General features: G+C 50.7%; 1 protein-coding gene and 1 long non-coding RNA gene across 2 annotated transcripts in view; one reads left to right on the top strand and one right to left on the bottom strand.

Moving 5' to 3' along the window:
- LOC125963943 (uncharacterized) overlaps positions 1-20,388 on the bottom strand; it is a 79,358-nt gene that overhangs the window by 49,713 nt on the left and 9,257 nt on the right. Inside the window, exons 2-3 of the long non-coding RNA XR_007476408.1 lie at positions 2,177-2,312; positions 1,782-2,033 (exon numbers count right to left, since the gene is read on the bottom strand). This is a non-coding gene — a long non-coding RNA (uncharacterized LOC125963943). The remainder of the gene's footprint in view (positions 1-1,781; positions 2,034-2,176; positions 2,313-20,388) is intronic.
- On the top strand, positions 15,071-18,516 carry HAND1 (heart and neural crest derivatives expressed 1). Its single transcript, XM_004280998.2, has 2 exons — positions 15,071-15,895; positions 17,504-18,516. Exons 1-2 carry the CDS (start codon positions 15,344-15,346, stop codon positions 17,606-17,608), a joined length of 657 nt encoding a protein of 218 aa, XP_004281046.1. The 5' UTR covers positions 15,071-15,343; the 3' UTR covers positions 17,609-18,516.

Below are 20,388 nucleotides of genomic sequence, written 5' to 3' on the forward strand. Positions count from 1 at the left end.
CCAAAGCAAGAAGTCTCCGTTTTGCTGTGTGACCTTGGGCAAGTCTCTCCCCTCTCTGGGCCTAGGTTCCTGCATCCGGACAGGAAGATAGATAATTTCTGAGCCACCCATCCTTCCTCCCACCCACCCAACCCTTTCGTTCTGAATTCTTACATTTATCAGAAACAGGAAGTAGATCCACCGCACCTCTAAATGTCAGCTTGGAATTTCATGGCTGCCTCAGGCCACAGTGTGAAGGCCAGTTGCTAAAACTTTTTTTGACAGTGCATAAGACACATCATACCGCAAGACCCAGTACACACCCTTGAAATAAAAGTTTCATGTAATAACCCTTACCCTTCCTTTGTGAGATGCACTCTGATATTTTCTATTCTTTTTTTTTCTTTTTTTCAAATGTCTGATTGCAATTCATTAAGGCATTTTCCCAATCCATGAAACAGACATGACTTGGACCTTGAAAAGCACTGATTCATGCAACTATGCCCCCACTTCTGACAAGGTAGTACCAGTCCAGACAAATACAAATGGATTCTATATTTACTATCTTCAATTACTGGGCTTCCCAAACTTGGAATCCCAACAATTCCCAAACAATCCCTTGGAATGTTTTTAAAAATGCAGATTCTGATTCAGTAGCTCTGAGGTGAAGCTGAGATTTTGCATTTCTGACTAGCCCCTTAGGTGATTCCGACGTGAAGTTAGATGACAGATACCTCAGACATCTACTTCATTGGTCCAACTATTCTTACCACAGGGATCATTTTTTTCCCTCATGTCTTTTCTTCCTCCCTCCCTCCCTCTTTTCTCCATCCTTTCATAATTGTGTTTGGAGAATCAACAGGTTAAAAAAAAAATCACAACTCTGCCTCTTACCAGCTGGAGAACTTGAATAAGTTACTTAAATTCTCTGTGCCCGAGTTTCTTTATCTGCAAAATGGGAATTAAAACTGCACTTTGGGGCTTCCCTGGTGGCGCAGTGGTTGGGAGTCTGCCTGACGGTGCAGGGGACGCGGGTTCGTGCCCCGTTCTGGGAGGGTCCCACGTGCCGCGGAGCGGCTGGGCCCGTGGGCCATGGCCGCTGGGCCTGCACGTCCGGAGCCTGTGCTCCGCGGCGGGAGAGGCCACGGCCGTCGGAGGCCCGCGTACCGCAAAAAAAAAAAAAAAAAAAAACCTGCACTTTTTTGATAAAGTACTTTTGAGATAATTGAGATAATCCATGTAAAGTATTTAATTCATTGCCTATCACATTATGAATGCCAAATAAATGTTATTGTTGTTATTATTTTTGTTGTTAAAGTTGCATTAGAACTTTTTCTTATTGACTGTCTCCTGTCATATGAGTAGGCTGTATATTTAGTTTGGAGTATGAATTCTTTTTTAATTATAGAATTATAATTATAAAATACAACAAGCAATACATTTGGAAAATTGAGGAAAAGCAAAAATATCATCCATTATTTCAATGATTCCACCAACAAAGATTATTTTAGGGTGTCTTCTTTCAGGTGCCTATTTGATGGTTCTGGTATTTAGCTGACACCTGAGTGCATCTTCCTCTTTTATAAAACCCAGTGAAATCACTCATTTATTTATTTTTTGGCTGCACTACGCACCATTCGGAATCTTAGTTCCCCGACCTGGGATCAAAACCGTGCCCTTTGCAGTGGAAACTCGGAGTCTTAACCACTGGACTGACAGGGATTTCTCCACTCACTTTCATTTAGGTGTTGGTTCATGCTATTTTTTTTTTAATAAATAAATAAATTTATTTATTTACTTACGGCTGTGTTGGGTCTTCGTTGCTGTGTGCGTGCTTTCTCTAGTTGCGGTGAGCGGGGGCTGCTCTTCGTTGCGGTGCGAGGGCTTCTCATTGTGGTGGCTTGTCTTGTTGCGGAGCACAGGCTCTAGGCGCGCAGGCTTCAGTAGTTGTGGCTTGCGGGCTCTAGAGCGCAGGCTCAGTAGATGTGGCACACGGGCTTAGTTGCTCTGCGGCATGTGGGATCTTCCTGGACCAGGGCTTGAACCCGTGTCCCCTGCATTGGCAGGTGGATTCTTAACCACTGTGCCACCAGGGAAGCCCCATGCTATTTGTTTTGTCTTAAAAATAAAGCCTTTCTTATTTTGGAAAAAAAAAATCCCAGTATGTTTAATTTTATACCCTCCTTTTTTTACTCACCTTTTTCCTAAAGATGGGTTCTAAAAGTGTAAATGGGAGTAGGTGCAAAGTATGACTTCTGGAATCAAGGACTGGATGCAAACCTCAAATCATTCCAATGAACTTGGCTGAGGTCTGACTCCATGCGATGCTTGACCTGGTGATGGACACACAATTTAGGACCATACAAACACTCAGACCTTCAGGCCTGGATGATCCTTGGGGAAGATCTGGGGACTGGGATCACATAATGAGGGGCACAGAGCTGAGATCAGAAAACATAGCCTTCCTTATGAAGGAGGCAGCAAGGGACTTAACTAAGATGGAGAATCTATTTTACTAATTTCAGTGATACTTTATTTTAAAAATAATAAAAATAAAAAACATTTAAAATAAACAACTAATAATAATTCTTTCTTATCAAATAAATGTCCAGTAATGTAAATAATATTCATTGACCAAAAAAAAAAAAAAGAAAAAGAAAAAGTGCTCACAACCCATCATTAAGTGAGAAAAGTGAACAGGATAGACTCTATGGCCCATTTTGAAAACCATGCACGTCTTAATGCATGTGCCAGCTCTCTTCCTAAAAGATTATTCCTTCAACCATATCTTCCTAAGCACCCACCATGTGATGGGGTTATATTGTATGATTAAGTTCTGGGTGATCATATCGCCAGAGGCATCTCCCCACAACTGTCTGTAGTAAGCAAGTTACCATTCATTCACTCAACAAATATTTATTGAGTGATTTCTATGTGTAGGTACTATGCTAAGTGCTGGGGGTACATTGCTGAGTAGAACAATTTGGCTCCTCTCCTCATGGGGTTATAACCTCATGATGACGGATCATCTCTATAGATGAAACCTGTTGAACACCTGATGCTACTATTAAAACTGATGAACATGAACTCTGTGTGGCAGGAAGGATTCTTAGTATATAGTGTTTGTGGGTGAGGGAGTGAAACAGAGTTTCACTGTTTGGGTGGCAGGTTATATTCTTCTTTCATGAGAGTACATTATTGTTAAAGTACTGTTGGAGAACATTTTTCCAAAGAGGAGATGCAGACGGCCAACAGGCATATGAAAAGATGCTCAACATCACTAATCATCAAGAAAATGCAAATCGAAACCACAGTGAGATACCACCTCACGCCTGTCAGAATGTCTATTATCAGGAAGAACACAAATAACAAATGTTGGAGAGGATGTGGAGAAAAGGGAACCCTCATACACTGTTGGTGGGAATATAAATTGGTGAAACCACTGTGGAAAACAGGATAGAGGTTTCTCAAAATACTAAAAATAGAAGTACCATATGACTCAGCAATTCCACTCCTGGGTATATATCAAAAAAAAACAAAAACACTAATTCAGAGAGATACATGCACCCCAATGTTCATAGCAGCATTATTTACCATTGCTAAGATACAAAAGCAACTTAAGTGTCCATCAACAGATGAATGGATAAAGAAGATGTGGTGTGTGTATACACACACACGCACATGCAATGGAATACTACTCAGCCATAAAAAAGAATGAAAATTTGCCATTCACAGCAACATGGATGGACTTGGAGGGCATTATACTAAGTGAGATAAGTCAGAGAGAAAAAGATAAATACTGTATGATGTCACTTATATGTGGAATCTAAAAAATACAATAAAGTAGTGAATACAACAAAAAAGAAGCAGACACATACAGAGAACAAACTAGTGGTTGAGGGGGGAAGGGCAGTATAAGAGTGGGGGAATGGGAGGTACAAATTATTGGGTTTAAGATGGGCTCAGGGATGTACTGTACAACATGGGGAATATAGCTGATATTTTGTAATAACTATAAATGGAAAGTAACCTTTAAAAATTGTATAAAAAATTCAAAATTTAAAAATACTACTGGAGAAATAAAAGTATTTTTAGCATTTTAACTACACCCTTACCCATCCCCTAACACACACATCATTGTAGTGGTTAAAAACAAGCAAGGCCTTTGGAGTCAAGGAGACCTGGCTCTGAATTCTGCTTCTCCAATGTCCTAGCTGAGTGGCCTTGGGCATTAACTCCGTATCTATAAAATGGAGTTAAGAGTGTTGCTCGGAGGATTCAATGAGAGTCTGTGTAAAGTGCATGGCATACAATAAAAGTTTAACACCACTGCCATTAACATTGGTACACTCTGACAGAAGGAGAGGAGCCTGTCTCATGGTTTCAGGAAAGAATTGCACATTTGTGTTTGTTTTGTTTTGTTTGGCCACACTGCACGGCACGCAGGACCCTAGTTCCCCGACCAGGGATCGAACCTGTGCCTCAGGCAGTGGTAGCTCAGTGTCTTAACCACTGGACCCCCAGGGAAGTCCCAAGAATTGCACATTTGTGAACTGCAGACACCCCACTATCCTGTTTCTGGAGCTGTCTGTGCAATTTTGCTGGAGTCTTCAAAAATCTACTCTGACTGTTCTGTTTGGTATAAGGTGGAGACTGCCCCACTCAGTTCCAATCCACAGTGATGGCTGGACTGCCTCAGGCAAGGACAACGCTAAACTAATATCAGGTAGAGCAAGCAGAAAGCTGTCAGATCAAGTGACAAGACATGGAGAAGAAACACACACATGTTTAAATGTCAAAGAGTCCCAGTGACAAATATATCTGAGTTTATGCAATTACATTTTTTCCCCCTAGAGCAGAGAATGAAAAATAGAATGTTAGGGTGGGAAGTAACTTTAGAGATCATCTAATCCTACAGCTTTGTTTCACCAATGATTTCTTTCAGAGAATATTTTTTGGAGGTCCTACTGTGTGCCAGGTATGTGCTGGGTGCTAAGGGTAGGACAGGGGAACACGAGAGCCTTATCCCCTTTGGGGGTCTATAGGATTCCGTGGAGAAAACTACAGCCCAGGGAGCTTAAATAACTTGTTAGAATCAAGGAATTTTTCTTCCTATATTTTTCTATACCTTCTACATTTTCCACAATAGACATTATTATATTTAACTGTGTGTATATATTAACTTTGCTAGTCACACACAGCTAACAAGACAAAGAACTGATGTCAGTAAGTGGGTTACTCCTGAGTCTCTACCAGAGCGGTATAAGTCCTACTCTCAAAGCCTGGTGCCTGCATCAGAATCCGCTAATGAGCTTTACTGAAAATGCAGATTCCATGCCCACTCCTCCCCTACAGGGTTCCCTACGTTAGAAACCTGCTCAACAAGGGGACTGTGATACCCACTAAACTTTGAGAATGATTGCCTACTAGGATGATTCTCATGTAGCAAAGAAAGCAGCAATGATTTTTCTAAAAAATTGGCCCCAGGAATTTAATGAATTAAGTTCATGAAAACAAAGACGTTTATCTCTTATTGGAATAAAGTCAACTCCTCCCGTTTTTTCCTCTAGTGCCACAGCTAATTGCATCCATTATGTGTTTTTAACGGGCGCTATAAATCAGTGTGCCCGTGGAGAGGGGGGAGAGGTACGAGGGAGGGGCAGTCTCCACATCACAAAATGGAATACAAAACAAGCGGCACATTTCCTCGGAGCAAGCAGCCCAAAGCTCTCCTTTCTGTGCGCTTCTCCCTTCCCGAATGCTAGTCTCCTCTCCCAGCCACCCTGCTTGCCCTGACAACATTTTGGGGTCCTACAAATCACAGCCCTGTCCTAGTTCTTGAGCAGGCAGCCTTTACACTGCCCAGCCTTAGGGTCCTCAGCATTTACAACCTCTCTCTTTTGCAGGTTATCATCCTCTGTCAGATCTGAAATTAAAACAACCAGAAACACGTCAGGTGAGTGGCTGGGAGAGACATTTGGCTGTTTACGAGAAATATCCCATGACATCTGACGCAAAACGTTAGGATGCCTCTGCCAGCGCCCAGGTTCCCCTTCCGAGGGCAAGCTGATTAGTGTGTGGCTCCAACTGATGTTTATCCTCTCTGGCTCCGTGGCGAACGCCATTGGAAAATCCTGGTTCACTTGATGCCTGGTCACCTGGTACATTCAGATTCATCCAGTTAGGATACCCAGTTTAAGACAGAATGGATTTTCGCGAGCTCCGTAGACTGATTGGGTTTTACACACATGCACAGAAAGATCTGATTTCCTCTGTGGGATTTATGGCAGGGGAAAAGAGGTAATTAAATTAATTTCTGCTCTGGTTTCTAGGCTTTCCTTTCTGTTCTTTCTCCTGCTACTCTTAAAAAAGTAGGCTTGCATGGATGAAAATGAATTTAATAACTAGCAGCAGTTGGTTTAAGTTTGGGAGCTGGGTTCCACTATGACTTTTTTTCTTGTTCTTTGCTCCATGCTCTGAATGGTTTGGGGAAGCTAATGAGGACAATCTTGTGTCCTGTGGGGTGTGTGTGTGTGAGGTGACATGGCTGTCCACATGGCTAGGGAGAGATGTTCACACCAGGAAAGGTGGCCAAATCCAGGCTTTCTGGAAGGAAACCTACTCTGATATTTGATAAGGAGATTAAACCAGAGTACACTTCCCCTTTCTCCAGTCACCACTCATGCCTCTTGCCTTTCTTTTCTGATTTCTGTTTTTTCCATCACTCAGTTATCTTCTCATCTCCCCACTCCACAGCAAGGTTCTGCTGCAGCAAGGGGAACGGTAGGGCAGAAAGAGGCTGAAACAGAGAACGGTGCTGGTAAGAAGATCGACAGTGACAGTGAAAATGATCAAGACTCGGTCTGCCAAGTTTGCAGGTTCCTACTCCATTCACTCCTGCTTCCCAAGCCGAGGCCCATTGATTCATCCATGACTTTTAAAGGGAGGACTTCTCTTGCTAAAGAGACCCCTGAGAGATTTAGAAATTCAAGGGAAACAAAACAAAACAAAACCACTAAGCACTTGACTTCTCTCCCAAAGGACTGGGGAGCCTGCCAATTCCCCAGCAATGCCAGTGCTAAGCATTTTCCTAGCATCAACATTAAATCCCCTTTTTGCTTTTCTCTTGTAAAGTGTGTTTACAACTGACCATTATGGGAAACATGACAGATGTATTCTGGCCCCGTTTAAAATAATAAGACTAATAATGATACCGTTTACTGCCCAGAGGCTCAGTTTCTGAATGCCTATATGCAGAACGAAGAGTTGGAGAGCTGAAATATTCACCAGTAAGTGTAGTCAGCTGCTCATCTATATGCCCCAACCCAGTCCAGTGCCGAAAGTCTTAGCACAGATTTCCCAAGATTAATACCTCGGCCTCCTAGCAACTTTGAAAATCCATCTCCGGCTCTGGTCCTGGCAGGGGTGCAGGAGAATGTGCGGATCCCACCACTCCTTAGAGCAAGGCCCTTTTAGGTTGGGAGAAAGCAGGCCCAAGGAAGGAGGGCTACCCTCCTCTACCATCCTGGCCCCAAGTTGTAAGGGAGGATAGCAGAAAAGGAGCCCTCTATCCCCTCACCACTTCTGGCTCATTCTACCTCACACCAGTTCTTAATCTCCCAGGACGGGCTAGGTTGATCCAGCTGGGTTTTCTCTACCGAAAGGTACTGCGTTTCCTCCAACCAACGCTATTGCGTAGAGATCAGTCCCAAAAGGTGGTGGCTGAGGGCTCCACCAGCGGATGGGTTATGAGGCAGGTGGCCCCAGCAGAACAGACAGGTTGGAATAAGTTACCACACCACCTCGGATTCCCGCACTCCCACACACCTGGCTGCCGTTAGTGCGCAGAACTGCGTCGTTCCAACGCGCTCCTTTGCCTACTCTGGAGAAAGGAGCGCAACAGTTTTGAGTGAACTGCCAATGCCTCTCCCCGAGATAGCAGCGCTTAGACGGACAAGCAGGGAGCAGAGAGCCTGCCCTCCTCCCTGTGGGTACACTGCCAGAGTGGCGCTTGATCCTTAGTTAAAAAAAGTCGGAGAGACATGGCTCAGCCCTGTGTTTGCAGGAGAAAGCAGACTCGATGATTGCTGGTGAAGGCCCCATGTGTCCAGCTCTGCCTGGACCAGCTCTGCCTGGACTATGGGACTCCCCAGCCTATGGGGGCTGCGGCGCCTGTCCTCAAGGACGTGTTCGCAACTCCAGCTTTTTCCTAGTCCTCAGCTGGGGTAGGCTGGCTGAAGGATTGAGGAAATTGGTGGAGTGGGTTGATTCCATCCTCCTGCCGAATTCAGATTGAACTGAAAGGAAAAAATTTCCCTGACCTGGGAAGCAACGGTCAGGCGGTGAAACTGACCTTCATGACACTGACCAGAGATAAACCTCTTGGCAAGGAACAGTTCGGCACACAATTGATCAATCAGTTGGGGACCAGCGGCTACATGCAACCCAGCACCACGAAACTTACCAGGGTGCACTTAACGAAAAAACCTGATATGCCTAAAACAGACTGGTGCACAACGGAACACTGTTAACCGACCACCTGAAACTAATGGCTGTGAGGCTGCCTTGAATGAAATTGCCTGAAAGGAAACTGGGTGAAAGGAACCAGAATGAAATCCACCTGCCTGCTAACACGCCACTAAACCACGGCAAGGGACTGCAGCAGGGAAGCTGAAGAGGGCGGCAGGGTGGAGCCGGGAAGGGGCTCCTCTCCCGGAGCTCCGAGAACCTGACTGGTGCTGCTGCGGGGACTCGACAGGGACTGGGGAGGGGGGTTTGTCCAGTGCTTTTTAATTTACGACCGCCGCGCCCCAAGCCATCCCATAAATTTGGGGACCGTTTTCACCAAAGCTGTGAGTTACGATTTTTCAAATAAATACATTTTCCAATCAGACGGGGCTCTGTTTAGGTTGAACGCGTCCTGAAGCAGACATCTCTCTGCCCGGAAAATACACAGAGGAGGAAGCGGAGCCGGGACGAAGCTCAGACGACATAAAAACTTGTGTAAACACGTTGTCATTTACGGACTTAAGAAGAGAAAGGGAATGGGGGAGGAAAATGTTTAATTCTCCCTTGAATCCTCAAGTCCCAGAGCCGAGGGAAATTTTAATATTCTTTTTCCATAAGCTTGATTTGTGTTATGCATTATACAACGGGCAGCATCAGGTTTACCTTAAACAGATTTTGTAATTTTGAGGCTGTTACAAACCTAAGAACGGACCGGGTTGCACCCCTCACTCCCCCCCCACCCCCCCACCCCCACCCCCGCCGCCATGCACACATACCTACAATCTCTCTCTCTTAGGTTTTCTTTAGGAAAGAACTTGGGGGAGATAAACCAGAAGGGATTATTTCAGCAGGAGGGTCTTCGATTTCTAGCTGTGTGCCCCATCCTCTAGGCCTGCTTGCCACCTTTAAAACAAGGGGGGCTGGGACTAGGAATCAGAGCTCCCCCCCCCACACACAATATCATTCACCCATAATTCTGTGCACAGTTGCAGGAAGCTCAGGGATTCCCGAAGCTAAACGGTAGAGAATGGAATATCACCTTGTGGCTTGGACCCTCTCTGGCTAGTCCACCCCTCATCCCAGGAAAGGGGGAAATAGGGGAAGACAGAGGCTGCCGTGGAGCCCAGGTCTCCACTAGGTGTATGGGCTCTAGCTGCGTCTCTGCCACCCATTGGCTGTGTCCTTAGGGAAGCCCCTTCCCCTCCTCCCTAGGCCGGTTCCTCTGTAGGTCCTAACACGAAATCTCAGCCGACTTGCTACTCTCACATACTGGCGAAGGCAGGGAGGCCTCTCACCCCACGAGCTTCTAGGGGAAATCGACCCACTTTCTGTCTCTTCCCTGCCCTGACTGTCCCCCAAACCCCCAGCCCCGCCCAGGCTTTCCCGGCCCCGGGGAGCAGGTTGGGCCAGATTGGAAAATCCTAGACACTCTAGATGCTGCAGAGAGATGTTTAAGGGATTTGCGCGCTCAACCCGCGGGGTAAATGGCCCGCGGGCTGATTTATGGCGCGTTACTGCGCGACGCGATTCCCCAAGACAGCGAGAATATTTTACACCGCGCTAATATAAACAGGCGGCCGGCCGGGTCCTTTTTATGGAGTTCCTGTAATTACCCGGGCCCTGACAGCTCCTTGATTTACGGCCCTATTTAGATAAGGGGTCCGGTGCGGGGATTGCTGGTGGCGTCAAGGTCACGGGACGCGGCGGGAGAAGGTTTTGCGGTAGGCGCCGCGGCACGGGTTCTCCCAGGCCTGCCAGTCCTGGGGGCGGGAGTGAGGGGAGGAGCGGGGCAGGCTGAAGAGGGACCCCGAGGCGTCCGAGGCTTGAGTACAGCCAGTCCACTGTACAGATGGGACAACTGAGTCCTGCAGGAGGCAGGAACTACACCCCCAATCCATACAGCAAAGGAAATGCGGATGGGTGGGATCTGGAACTGGAATTCAGGTCTCTGGCAACATAATCCCTCCGCACCTGGCGATGCTCGGTCTCCCCCATCTCCAGCCTCCTGACAGTAGGGTTTTGTAGGGGCGGTGGGGAAAGAAGAGGACTCGACGAAGTCCGAAACGGGAGCGGTCAGATCAGAACAGAACACTGCAAAGGGGATACCTGGATTCCCTCCCTATCCAGGGCTATGTAGTCACGACTCATGTAACTCCATTTCTTCCCCTGTGGAATTAATATTCCTAAAAACAGAGCCACCATTTATCCAGGTTTACTGTCACTGTGCTAAGAGCTTCACCTATATAATTTCGCTTAATCTTAAACCAGCCCTCTGCGGCGGGTGTTACTGCACCCTAATTTACAGAGGAGGGAAACGAGGATGCGAAGGTTCACACAGGGCAGAATGCCAGTGCTGAGTTTCAGTCCCGGTGGGTGGGCGCGATTCTTCCGCGAGGCTCTCTTAAACGCTCCCTTAATACAAAGTTTTAACCTCTATGTGCTTAAGAGCCTGTAAAATGGGGTGAGGGTGCTGGCCCGACCTCACTACCATAACTGGAGGAAGAAGCGTGCATTTACAAATGCTCGGAGCGCCAGACCTTGTGAAAGCGCAGTCCCCACAAGCACCTCGGGATGTGGGTCCGGAGGGGAGGTAGTGGGATTTGAGACTGGTAGATAGGACGCCCCGCCCCACCCCAGAGTCCCAGATTCCTGTTCCTTAGTCTGTTTTCGTGGGCCTGGGCAGGCTAGAGTCTTCAGGCCCCAGAGCCAAGTGCGAAGTACCAGAGCTGGGAGAGAGGAACCAGAGGGGAGCTGTGCAACAGCCCTGAGCTGGGAATTACAGAACTCCAAACTATCAGTCCCCGTTTTTCTGAAAATGGGGGAAACTGAGGCTCAGAGAGGGAAAGGAACACAGTGAGATGCTAGGTAGAGCCAGAACTCAAGGCACATCTCTTGCCTCTCAGCTTAGAAACATTTCGGCCAAACTCCTGGGACCCAGACTTCCCATACCATATAGCCTGGGAAGGAGAGAGAGAACATCGTTACTGGGTTCCCACTGTTGTTCCAAATGCACCTGAGCCACGCTGGACTTAAAAGCACATTGGGGTCTTCCAGAAGGCCGGGTCTGGAGCCTAGGCGCCTCGTGTTCTACACAGGCCATCTCCCTGGCGTCCATCCCACTGGAGGCTTCCCAGCCTGGAGCCCCAGTGGTCCTCGAGGGCCAGGCTCCCACAGCAGGTACTGTTTGGAGGACTACTTAGACTCCGTGACTCTGGGTGGAGAGCAGTGCTTTCTGGGGCCCAGGGGACTGCCAGCACCCTGCTCTTTAACCACCCACGGGGGACTGTCGGGGGATCTGGGGGCCCTCAAGGCTGCTCATGGGACTGGGGTTCATCATCCAGTACTGATAATGCGTTCCCTACCACACTAAGCAGGCTGGATATTTGGAGGGTCTCTATGGGCCCTGAGTGATCTGTGTGACCCTGGAAAACTCTTGGGACACGAGGGTGGGTGCTGGAGCTGTGAGTGTGTGAGTATGTGGGTCACTGCACGTACCTGTCTATCCCATCCCGTGCTCCTCGTTCATGGGGGTGGGGTATGTGATATTGTGCATACTATTGTTTCAACTTCATCTCCAGGGCTTGTGATTGTGACTACTGTAGGTAAGACAGAATGGATTTCAACTTGTCTGAGTGTTTGGAATTTGTGTGCCTGTGTGTAATGGGCGAACATGTGAAAACTTCTACTTCTGAGCACCTGTGCATATACTGTAGTAATTGTGGCTGTGTACTTGAGTGTGTTTGTGGGAACTGAGAACACATGAAATGTGGAATGGGGTTTTCAGAAGTCTGTGCTGTGAATACAACTGTGGGACACTGTAAGAAACTGACACAAACTGGTTGGACCTGTGCACAAGTGTGACAGTAAAGAGTATGTGTCAAGCCCTGCAGCTGTGATATTTGTGTAGAATTGATGTTTTTCTGCTGTGATGGTATCTGTATGCATGCCTGCATGGAGGGTTGGGAGTGGCTCAGAGCTGTAACACATCTGAAGCGAGGTGTGTTCCCTGTGGGTGACAGAGAGATAATGTGTAAAATCCTAGGAATGCACGAATATTGAAATGCCGTGTGTCGCATGGGTGTAAATAGGTTACCGGGAGAATACACATATGTTGTGGCGTCTGCACGAATGCATGGACTTTCATGTATGCCCGAGATTTTTTGTGAGGCCGTGTACATATATATGTGCATGTGTAATGGTGGGCCTGAGGGTCTGCCGGTGGAAATCCTGCCGGACTAGGACCACGGCTGGATGTGTGTCGAGGATTGAGGTCCTTTTCCACAGAGTAATTACTGTCTCTGCCCGCACACCGGCACTCCCGAGAGCCTCCAGGCCAGGGAGGCGCGGGACCCCGCGGAGCCGCGGCTCAACCGGGCGCCGGGTGCTCCCTCCCCGCGAGCCTTCGGCTCCGCGCTCTGCCCAACCCCAGCGCTGCTGGCGCCAGGCGCCCGGGAGAGCAGCGGGTTTCCAGCCGCCTCAGGCAGGAAACAAGGACCTCCCTCCCCCCACGCACCTCTAGGGCCCACAGCCCAGCCGAGCTCCCACATGGGGAAACGGCTCTGGACTAAGCATTTGTTGGCTTCTCCCTCGCAGTGTCGTCGCCCCTCCGCCCGCCGCCATCTATTTATTCCCTGTACGGCAGGGGAAAACCGCATACCCACTGGCTACCCGACCCCCAAGGAAAATTGTTCATCTTCTCTGGGCCTCACTGTTCCCATCTGTAAAATGAGTTGACCTTTCTCCCCCTGCCTTTGGGCTGCTAAGTGTGCCAGGCACACAGCGGGGGTCAGTAAATACTTGTTGGAGAAATGGGTAAAGGAATGAATTTGCCCTCTAAAAAGAGCAGTCATGGGGGCTTCCCTCGTGGCGCAGTGGTTAAGAAACCGCCTGCCAATGCAGGGGACACGGGTTTGAGCCCTGGTCTAGGAAGATCCCACACGCCGCGGAGCAACTACACCCGTGTGCCACAACTGCTGAGCCTGTGCTCTAGAGCCCGTGAGCCACAGCAGCTGAGCCTGCGTGCCACAACAAGAGAAGCCACCGCAATGAGGAGCCCGGGCACCGCAACAAAGAGTAGCCCCCGCTGGCCGCAACTAGAGAAAGCCCTCGTGCAACAACGAAAACCCAACACAGCCAAAAATAAAAATAAATTTAAAAAAATAAAAAGAGCAGTATGTATTTCTTTTCTCCTTTCACCCTCGCCTCCACATTGCTTTTGAGAGAAGGGCACACTCCCTCAGCTTCCCTATCTGTAAAATCTAGGTGAAGGCCTTTTTGCTCCATGATTCTAGATTCCTTTTCTTGGGCCCATGGGGAGGGGTGGCAGACGCTGTCCTGGGCGTTGACAGGCCACGTAGGGAAGGGGCTTGGCTGGGAAAGGCTGGTGAGGATGGAGGGACCCAGGTATGAGGACATCAGCTGGGAAGCTACCCATCGGGAGGTAAGACAGAGAACTCCAACCGCAAGCGCTGCCACCCTGGGATTCCCAGGTCCCAATGCCAGCCCAGAGAAAGGCCCCCGCGGACAGAATCCAACAAGCGTAAGGGCCCTAGCCAGGAGTGGAAATAGCGGACGTCTGCGCGGCCAGGACCGCGGCGTCTCTACGCCAGGGGTGTGAAATGCCAGGTTTCTCCGGCTGCGTGAGCCTCTCAGAGAGTGTGGAGGTCGTGGTCTCTTCGGTGTGTGTTTACCGCCAAACGCTGACTTCTCGCAGTGTGACCTTTGGCACCGAGAATCAAACATTCTCAAGCTGTGATAACCTTCATGGGGTGGCCCAACGTAGCCGAGCTCTGGGCTCTCCGTTCAAGCCCCGCGGGAAGGAGGCTGCCCCTGCATCAGCCTGGCTGGCCTTTGGACTGGATCAGGCGCCCAGGAGGCGAGAAGAGTGGACCTCAAGCTCTGGAGCCCGGAACAAACCAGTAAATGCCTGTGGGCTTGGAGCCCTCATCCCCCTACTCGCCACCCCTCTCATTCCACCTCCTGTCCCCGGCTTCTTCCCCAGTGGGTGGCCGCCTGCGCTGTAGAGGACAAGACTTGGCCAGAGTTGGCGGGGGCTCTACCGGGTGCAGGACCTGCTGCAGTCCCGCAGAATGGGCCGGTGACTAAGGACTGGGGGTGCTTAGGGAACAACACTGGGGGCCTATCTTGCCTCCAACAGCGGTCTCTCCTTTTCTGGCTCTGAGACCAAGTAGAGCAGATGCCGCTCAGGACTGGGAACCTCTGGAATTTCTATTTTGGATTCTGGAAGGTCTAGAAACAAGAACCTTTCTCTTTTTTTGCACCTCAGTTTCCTTATCTGTAAAATCTAGGTGAAGGCCTTTTCTCTCCATGATTCTAGATTCCTTTTCTTGGGCCCACGGGGAGGGGGGTGACAGACGCCGTCCTGGGCGTTGACAGGCCTGTGTCTCAAGTACTAGCCCCCGTTTCCCCCACAAGTCGGGAACTGGGGGGGAGGGGCGGAGGCGGGGCCGCCTCCCTGTCCCCGCAGGCGGCCTGAGTCGAGTAGCGCTAGCTGAGCTTAAAACCAGGGACGGCCATCCCCCTTTCCTCCTCCCCGCCCCCCTGCCATTGGCTCCAGGGAGAGGTTGACATCAAAGCCCCAGGCTTATATAAGCCAGACCCTGAAGGGGAGGCCGCAGAAGGGTTAAACAGGTCTCTCGGCATCCTCGTCCTCGCCTGCAACAGAAGCCGACCAGAAGACGGGCTGCGGGTGTCATCTTCAGCCTTGCCCCAGAATCTCTCAAAGCCAGTGCCCACCAGAGCGCCGCCCCAGAGCCCACGGGTGGCCCCGGCTGTCACTGGGGCGCATGGGGCGGCGCTAATCGGGCTGGCGGCGCAGGCCAGGGGCCGCTCCAACATGAACCTCGTGGGCAGCTACGCACACCATCACCACCATCACCATCATCACCACCCTCACCCCGCGCACCCCATGCTCCACGAGCCCTTCCTCTTCGGCCCTGCCTCGCGCTGTCACCAGGAGCGGCCCTACTTCCAGAGCTGGCTGCTGAGCCCCGCTGACGCTGCCCCGGACTTCCCCGCAGGCGGGCCAGCGCCCGCAGCCGCTGCAGCCGCCGCCTCCTACGGTCCAGACGCCAGGGCCGGCCAGAGCCCCGGGCGGCTGGAGGCGCTCGGCGGCCGCCTGGGCCGGCGGAAAGGCTCAGGACCCAAGAAGGAGCGGAGACGCACAGAGAGCATTAACAGCGCGTTCGCCGAGCTGCGCGAGTGCATCCCCAATGTCCCGGCTGACACCAAGCTCTCCAAGATCAAGACTCTGCGCCTGGCCACCAGCTACATCGCCTACCTGATGGACGTGCTGGCCAAGGACGCACAGGCCGGCGACCCCGAGGCCTTCAAGGCCGAACTCAAGAAGGCGGATGGCGGTCGTGAGAGCAAGCGGAAAAGAGAGCTGGTAAGTCTGGGTCCCGTACACTCTAGCCAAGGGCGCGGGCGCGGTGAGCATCCGTAGGCCGAGTATGCAGGGGAAGGAGTCTGCGTTGCCGTTCATGCAATTTTGAGAGACTGCGGGGAGTTCTGAGATGGCTTGAATGTGGGATTGTGTGCACGCAGGGAGGCAGATCCATATTTGAATTCATCTGTAATGCGGATAGTGTTTGTAAGGCTGTGAATGAAGACAGAATCTTACACTTTTCGGACAGGCTCATAGGATCCCTTCTAAGAATCCATTGGAAGCTTCAGACCCCGAGAAAATGCACATACCATATATTTCACTTCCAGTTTCAAGGGGTCCCGATTCATCCCTGGGATCTCCTGGAAGCCAGGTTAAGAATGCTGTAGGAATTCGTTACTTCAATTTGCCTGAATGTGAATTGATGCATATGGGCTCCGCTGCTGTTTTCAAAGGGCCTTTGCCAGAGAGGTTGGTCTACTTTCATCATTGTACAGATAGGGAAACTGAGGCCCAGAACGGGACAGGATGTGAAGGCCACCTACCCGAGGAGTTGTTTACTTGGGTAAAACAAGTCAGTTTATTCCCTGGAGGAGTAAACATCTGGAGGATATTTCACCACTCCACTCCCCACGGCTGGTTCCTAGGGCCACCTTGATGGTTTTGTGTATAAACGCCGACAAGCAAGTCACTCACTCCTTTTGGCTTTGGAGATCGCAATCCCTACTCGGCTTTTTTCGATCCTCTCCAGTGAGGCGACACTTCTGGAGCTCAGTTTCACTGGCGCAGGGCTCTGGGACCTCTGAAGCAGTGATTTCCAAGCTGAGGAACTGAACTAGTTTCTCTAGATTGGTGCGCTCAGGAACACTGCGCGTTGGAGGCTAGAGAGCCTCCTGGGTTTTATCTGACCCGCAGGGGCTGTGGTAAACTAGGGAAGTCACCTGAGGAGACTGGGAAAGACCGTGGTCATCGAGTCTCTAAACCGCCGCCCTGGGCTGGAGGACATGCAGGCCCGGGCGACGCCCTCGTTGGAAGTAGTTATTGGGCGTCTCCCCACTCCCTGCACTTTGCCGCCTCCTTCAAGTAGCAGGGAAGGGGGATGCTAAGCCAGGTCGACTCCCCCGCTCATTCGTGTAGCCTTCTGAGTGCCCAGAGCCGGCTGCAGAGACCCAACCCTGTATCCAAGCCCAGGCGCTATAAACTAGGTTGGAAAGTGGGATGTGTGCGGGGAGCATGTCCGCGAGCGAGGAAGCTGTTGATTCCCACCCCTCCCATTCCAACCCCTGCAGTCTCCCTTCGGCGCCATAAAGCCAAACCTAAGAGCATTCGTTCCACCAGCCGCAGAAAATTCTCACTACCAAGCCCCCAGAAGCTGCCCAGCCCATCCCGGCCCCCCCAACCCCGCCCCGGGAACTCGGGCACATAAAGGCGAATTTATGAGCCTGTTTGCCTATTTCACAAACAGAAATTCGTCACTTATTTAAAGGCTCCCAGTTACTGCTCCCAACACCTTTTACCCCACCCCCACTTTTACCCCACGCCTGGGCGAGCGGAGCAGAAACATTTAAACCTGTCTCTCTCGCCTCTTTTCTTGTGTGTGTCCTTTGGCAGCAGCAGCACGAAGGCTTTCCTCCTGCCCTGGGCCCAGGTGAGAAGAGGATTAAAGGGCGCACAGGTTGGCCGCAGCAAGTTTGGGCGCTGGAGTTAAACCAGTGAGCCGAGGCCTGCGCCGAGGACCCCGCCACGGCTGCTCGACCCCGGAGCCCCGGGAGCAGAGGAAGGCGGAGGCGAGCGCCAGGCTCTGGGTGCCAGGGGCTTATGGGGAGCATCCCGCCTGGCCTCTGCTGGGGCGCTGGCAGGTTGCTGGGCTGCATCTACACATTTGGATCGCACGTGCAATGTCATTTGAAATTGTTTTTAATACGTGAAGAGAAAGAGAAATATATATATAAAACCCCCACCCCTGCAACCGAGAGGGAGGCTCGTGGCTGCACGATTCGAAAAGGAAGGACTGCGGGACCCAAGCGCGCTAAGACGTACCCTTCCAACCCTTCTGGGGCGAGTTTAGAACCCCTGACGCCTTCCTCACTACACTGTCTGCCTGTCTTTCTCGCCCCCCTGTCGGCTTCGCGTCAAAACCCTCCTCGAGCTCTCCTCCCTAATTAAAATGCAATAAGAGGAATCAATCGTTTTCTGCCAGGGAAAGAGAACCAAATCAGGAAGACGGAGGGCTGCCTTTGTTGTTGTCCTCCCTCAAACAGTGGTGTTTTTTATTTTATTTTATTTTTGTCGCTGCACTTCCTACTTAGTTCCAAGGGAAATGGCTCTTTCTTTACCTCTTTCCTTCCTTCTTGCGTTCTTTTGTTTTTTCTTCTTGCGTTTCTTCCTTTCTCTTTCTTTCTTTTTCTTCCTTTTCGTTCTTCCTTCCTTTGTAAATAAAAACTTTTCCCTTTGTTGAAAAGTTTTTATGTATTAAACTACCTACCATGCCTGCTGCGCTCAGGTGTTTGTTTATCCCCCGTCCTCACCCTTTTTCTACCTCAAATCTATATGACCACTCACTGCCCCCTCCCTTTGCAAAGCAGTATCTATGCTCTTGACTAATAAAACATTTTCTGAAATCAGCAGAAGCCTGTGTGGTATCTTGGCGAGTAACCCCACCTCGCTCCATCGTTTCTGCTAGTTAGAGCACCTCCTGTTCTACTTCTCTTTTGATAAATGCCAAGCCAAACTGCAAATCAAATCAAGGGAAGGGGGCAGATAAAGGACTCCTGGAACAAAGAGTAGAGTTCTCCTTAGAAGATAATGGGGGGGGCGGGGACAGGATAGATTTAAGGAACCCACAGAACAGAAGACTGGAAACGAATTAGGTCCAGAGGGGATGAGCTAGGACTTTTGTGGGTCAGCATTTGGGCCTGTCTGTGGGTTAGTAGGCACATCGGTGTCTGCAGGCCGCGGTTTGGGGTTATTGGGAAGGGGGGTCTGTCACACAAACGAAGGACAACGCGAGGGCAGGGTAGCTCGGAACAGGGGAATGCCCTCGGGAATACTTTCGCGTATGTGAAATTCTGAAACTGCAGTTGCACGTGTCATGGTGCAGGAACTCACACGGAGCCCCGTGGCTGAGCGGGGGCCAACGAGGGGCTGCGGAGCACAGTCCCAGCACGCGGTAAGGACTCGGCAAGGCGCAGCAGCTATGATTTTATACATGAGTGAAAGAAGCGTGTGAGTGCTCATGGTCAAAGTGAGACGTTTAGGTTTCTCTCTAGCAACAAAGCACTCAAGTATCTGTGAGAGTATATGGATTTTGTGCAAAGGGATGGGGGGGGCGGTATGTGCAGGCTAATTCGGGCACTTAAGAAATGTGCGGAGAGCAGTTTCCGAGCCTCCACGTGCGCACCCATGGCTAGGTGTAGGGGTGAATAAAAGCGGGTGCATTTGTCAAGGTGCGGGTGCGTGCTGGGCTGAACTGGGGCGGGCAAATGCAGGCGTTTCTGTGTCCCTGAGTAACAGCGTACGGACAACCAGTGTGGTTTGTGCGCAACCGTGTGCGAGGCTCTAGGCTAAGCGCTTTTATGTCTCCTGACAGCTCGCACGATCGTCCAAGGGAGCTCATGGTCTGCGGTGCCTGCACGGCCCCCGGAGCGCGCTGCGAGCGAGGCATTAGGACGCGCGCGGGTCTCTCGGCGCTTTCTCGATCCACATCCGGAGCTGGAGGCCCGGGCTTGGGGCCGAGAAAGGAGACCCTTCGCAGCTCCGGGGCCAGGCGTGCCCCAGGCGTCTCGTCCCGGCATCGGGGTGAATATGGGGCCCCATTAGTTTGGGCTGTAAACACCGTGGCAGTGCTGAGCGGCCACGCGGGCCTTTCCGGACGCGAAGGAGTTAATAAAAGGTGTTTTATGGGCGCGAGGAAACGGCGGCGGAGGTATGAGCTTCTCTCTACTCTGACGCCCTACTTTTTCCTTTTTTCCCTCTCGCCACCCGCCGCCAGATCAAACAGGCCCGCGATTTAACTAGGGCAACACCTCACGGTAATGAGCAGTCCTGGCACACCCCTCCCCCGGCCTCAGTACCCGGCCCGAGGCCCCAAGGCCTCTCCGGGAGGAGCAGAAAAGAAAAATCGACTTTTCCTTTTTTCGTTTTATTTCCAAGAGCTGGGAAGCTCCTAAGAAATCCGGAGAAACAGACCCAGGGAGCAAGCCGACTGAGGTGACCCAGCCCGGAGGGGGCCTTTCCTAGATTTGAACCCAGGACTCCAGTTTAGTTTACAGACCATTTTCTGCCTAAACACAGAGCACGCCGCCCGCGACTATTTTTAGCACCACAAAGTATCCCAGGCACGGGAAGAATGCGCACCCGGGTCTTGCTTTCTTGTAGCCCCGGCCAGTGAGAGGAGAGAGGGGTACCGAGGGGTACCGCCCGTGGCAGCCACAGCCAAGTTTGGCATATGAACAGGCCTCCTCCGAAAACACCATCCTGCCGGGCGCAAACCCTCT

The sequence above is a fragment of the Orcinus orca genome, chromosome 3 (genome assembly GCF_937001465.1).
Source record: "Orcinus orca chromosome 3, mOrcOrc1.1, whole genome shotgun sequence".
NCBI classification, from domain to species: Eukaryota; Metazoa; Chordata; class Mammalia; order Artiodactyla; family Delphinidae; genus Orcinus; species Orcinus orca.